At 33.6% G+C, this 3,722-nt stretch overlaps 1 protein-coding gene across 1 annotated transcript; it reads right to left on the bottom strand.

Annotated features, from left to right (window-relative positions):
- Nucleotides 1-1,703: 1,703 nt before the first annotated feature.
- On the bottom strand, nucleotides 1,704-2,555 carry LOC110030105 (calmodulin-like protein 7). The gene has a single exon (XM_020732675.1). The coding sequence runs from the start codon at nucleotides 2,413-2,415 to the stop codon at nucleotides 1,756-1,758; it is 660 nt and encodes a 219-aa protein (XP_020588334.1). The 5' UTR covers nucleotides 2,416-2,555; the 3' UTR covers nucleotides 1,704-1,755.
- Nucleotides 2,556-3,722: the final 1,167 nt, after the last annotated feature.

The following is a 3,722-nucleotide window of genomic DNA, read 5'->3' as shown; positions in this document are numbered from 1 at the left end:
ATCGAAAGACTCGTTTAAAACCCTCTCACCAATCTTTTTAAATAATATATATATATATATATCTTCTTCATTTTAAATAATAAAAGTTTTACAAAATTCTAAAGCCACCTACTAATTAACAAAACCTTTACCGCAAGCCATTTGTTCCCTAACTAAGGCGGAAGTTGTCACATGGCCATCATGAAGGCTCTCTCAACTTCCACATTCCAAGTGGTTTCCGCACAAGTAATATGCATTTAAAAAAAAAAGCTAAAATAGTCATTAATTTTGTGTATTTTTTTATATATTATTACTATCTTTTCATAATATTTAATTTATTTATATATAATAATATTTAATAAATTATAATTTATTTTTATTTCTAACTCATCCACACACTTATGTGCTTGATTTTGTACTATGTTATTGTAATTTAAGAATTAAGATAACTATATCATTATGTACTTTATATCTTTTGACTAAATTATGTTGTCTATATTTTTTTAAAAAAATTATGGTGAGAAACTGTGTTTTATAGCTGACTTAACTAAATATGCTAGTTGTCAGAAATATACGAATAAATTTAAAATAGGAAAACACAACTGTTTCTTCAAAGAACTGCAGTTACCCAAATAGAATCTTAATTAAATTAGTGGCAAAGTTAATAAAACATAAACAAATACTCATTTAAAACATATTTGTTTATCTAAATTTTTAATCACCAAACAATTTTCTCAATTATCCCGAAGGAGCATCAACATAAAATGTTTTTATTATATTTAAATATCATTTACACAAACATATCTAATATTAAGACTTTCATATTTACATGCGCAACACTCAAATCTTTAGCCTTACCTTACAAATATTACCATTACTTTCTTTTTAAACATAAAATACACCATCCAATCTATAAATCTATGATAAAAAATGTGTTACAAATATAAATAAATAAGTTTAAAATGTTAAATATATAAATATATAATTGTATTAATATGGTGTGCATGTAAACACATAATTTTTTCAAAATCTATATTTTTTACATTTAGAATCCGTTTGAGACAACTTATTTGGTGCGGTGACGTTTTAAAAACGCATCTGACCTGTTTGGATAAACTACGTTTTGACAGCTTATGTGTTTTCAAAATGCTGAAAACAACGTTTACACACTACATATATCTAGGTGCGGTGACAGCTTTCTAGACACGGTCCTGTTTTTCAAAAAAAAATAAAAATTTGTAATAACCAACACACCTAGCTTATCGACAGATTATTTTTAATCAACTTATCAACAGATTATTCAATAAACTGAACCTGCCCCAAACAGAACCTCAGATAAAACAACATAATATTAATAAAATTTATATATAAATTAACAAATTAACTTATTAAGAAATTATTCCCATAAAAACTAGATCTCCCCATTCGAAATATTGAATTTGAAAAATGAATGAAAGAGGACAGTTAATTTGTAAATAACAAGTTTAAGGTGGTCTGTATCACATTAATACCTTTTTAAGCCCAACAAAAATAAATAAATAAAAATAAAAATAACACTTTTAAATTGATCAGTTTACGCCTAAATCCATAATTTACAATCCAAATCCCTTAAAAAAAATGGAAATCATCAGACGAGCTAAGCTCACAATTCGCTGAGATTCATCTCATCTCAGAGCAATTTCTCTGCAGCAAATCCCAACAAACAATTTCCCACAAACGAACAAGAAACTAAAAAAGATTCAGAAAAAAATACCGGAAGGAAGAAGACGAAGAAGGTCAGAAGAGCAATCCTCCAACATTACCGGCCATCATCTTCTTAAACTCATCAAAATTAACCATCCCATCTCCATCCAAATCAATCTTACTGATCATATCACGGCAGGCGTCGGCTCGATGTCCTTCCTGAAGTCCAAGCGATTTCAGAACCAGGCTGAGCTCCTCCGCCGTGATCAGGCCATTACCGTTCCCGTCGAACACATCGAACGCTTTTCTGAGCTCCCCATCGTCCTCTTCTTCGGCCGCAGGTTCAGATCTGAGGGAGTTGCAGAGCTCGCCGAACTCGTTTAAGTCGATGAGGCCGTCGCCATTGGAATCCATCCTTTCCATCATGTTCGTCAGATCATCGCCGGTGGTGTGAAGCCCTAGCCGACGGAGTGAATGGCTGAGCTCGGCGGCGGAGATGAAGCCATCGCTGTTGGAGTCGAAGGTCGCGAAAAGTGTCCTGAGATCTGAAGAATCGGGTAGGGATTCAGATCTGCTATCTTGGTGCTCGTTCTTGAGATCTGGGTTGGGGGGCTTGGGTTTGGATTTGGGAGGGGAGATGGAGGAGAGAAGAAGAAGGGAGCGGAGCCATGGGAGGAGTTTGGAGGAGGGAAAGAAGATTGAGTTGAGGAGGCCGCAGAGAAAGAGGAGAGCGAAGAGGATGAGGGCTGCCATGGATAGCTGAGAGAGGTGAGAGTGAGAGGGGAAGAAGAGGGCGGAAGGAGCGGGTTTAAAGGCTGCGAAGGAGAAGTGGGGAATAGCGCGTCAGGTGAGTGCGGGAGAGGGTGAGATTGGTGGATTGAGGAAAGAGGAAAGCGCGTGAAAAACAGAGAAAAAATATATATATAAAATGTTGTTCGTGTGCGACACTCCTCCATTAGAATTTAAAATCTAACGGTACGCATACGATTTTTTTCGCCGGTGATTTCGCGCGACACGGCACATGATACATAAAATTTATATGTGGTGTCTGATCTAGACCGTCAAAAGATTAGAATGAACCTACTCTAACACTTAAAAAAATAAAAAAGATGTATTTCACTGGTCTAAATCGACACCGTATACAAATTTACGTGCGGTATCCGTACACAATAAACCCTAACTAGACAGTTAGATTTAGCTATAAAGTTTTACAAAAACTTTTGCATTTAGGTATGTCTGTATGGTTGATACAATAATATGGTTGATGTATGTCTGCATCCTACATTTTTAATAATAGAAGTGTCTCAAGTTCATATTCCTGTGTCAAAGAGTAAATTAGGTAACTGACTATTATGTCAGAAAGTCTAATAAAATGAACCCAGCCAACATTCAATACATTATGAAGCTAACCAGTATAACCAATCAACATGAGATATAATACTTATTGGTCGCAAATTTTCCCAAATTAAAGTGATTAACTTGATATTTAATGATTTTGATCACGAGTTTAAAGTATAATTAGCAATTTAACTTCATCTCCATGCTCCTTAATCAGCTCGTCATGGTCATCTCCCTTCTTTCAAAACTAATAAGAACTTGAGCATAGTTTACTACTAACATTACAAAAATGTTCATTTGTCAACTTATTTAGAATGATCTAGACAAAGAGGAATCCCAACTTGTATTTTTAATGAAAGAGTTGACAAAATAAGTTCGATTAATATGCTCTTTATCTTCAACATGACAAACTTGTGCTTTTTCAATTGTTGTTCCACTTAGATTTTCTTTGAAGGAAAAAATAAAGACAATTTGCTAGTAGCTTAACACTTCTCTCCTTTATATGAACTCTCAAATAGCATTATATCATTGTATGATTTATATACAATTCACTAAATTCTCATGTATTTACATATCTAGCACTTGTGATTTAATTTTTACATGGAAAATTTGTATTTCACTTTTTCAAAAACTAAATTGATGGTATTTTTTAGATGATGCAAAAGATTTCGGCGGTATAGATGTAAAAAGCAAAGTTTTTGGAAAAATGAATGAAAGAGGAC

This window comes from Phalaenopsis equestris, unplaced genomic scaffold, assembly GCF_001263595.1.
Source record: "Phalaenopsis equestris unplaced genomic scaffold, ASM126359v1 Scaffold000656, whole genome shotgun sequence".
In the NCBI taxonomy this organism is placed as follows: domain Eukaryota; kingdom Viridiplantae; phylum Streptophyta; class Magnoliopsida; order Asparagales; family Orchidaceae; genus Phalaenopsis; species Phalaenopsis equestris.
This window is presented reverse-complemented; position numbering and strand designations above follow the sequence as displayed.

Coding starts and splice junctions, on each gene's coding strand:
- LOC110030105 (XM_020732675.1), bottom strand. CDS start 2,415: ATGGCAGCCCTCATCCTCTTCGCTCTCCTCTTTCTCTGCGGCCTCCTC.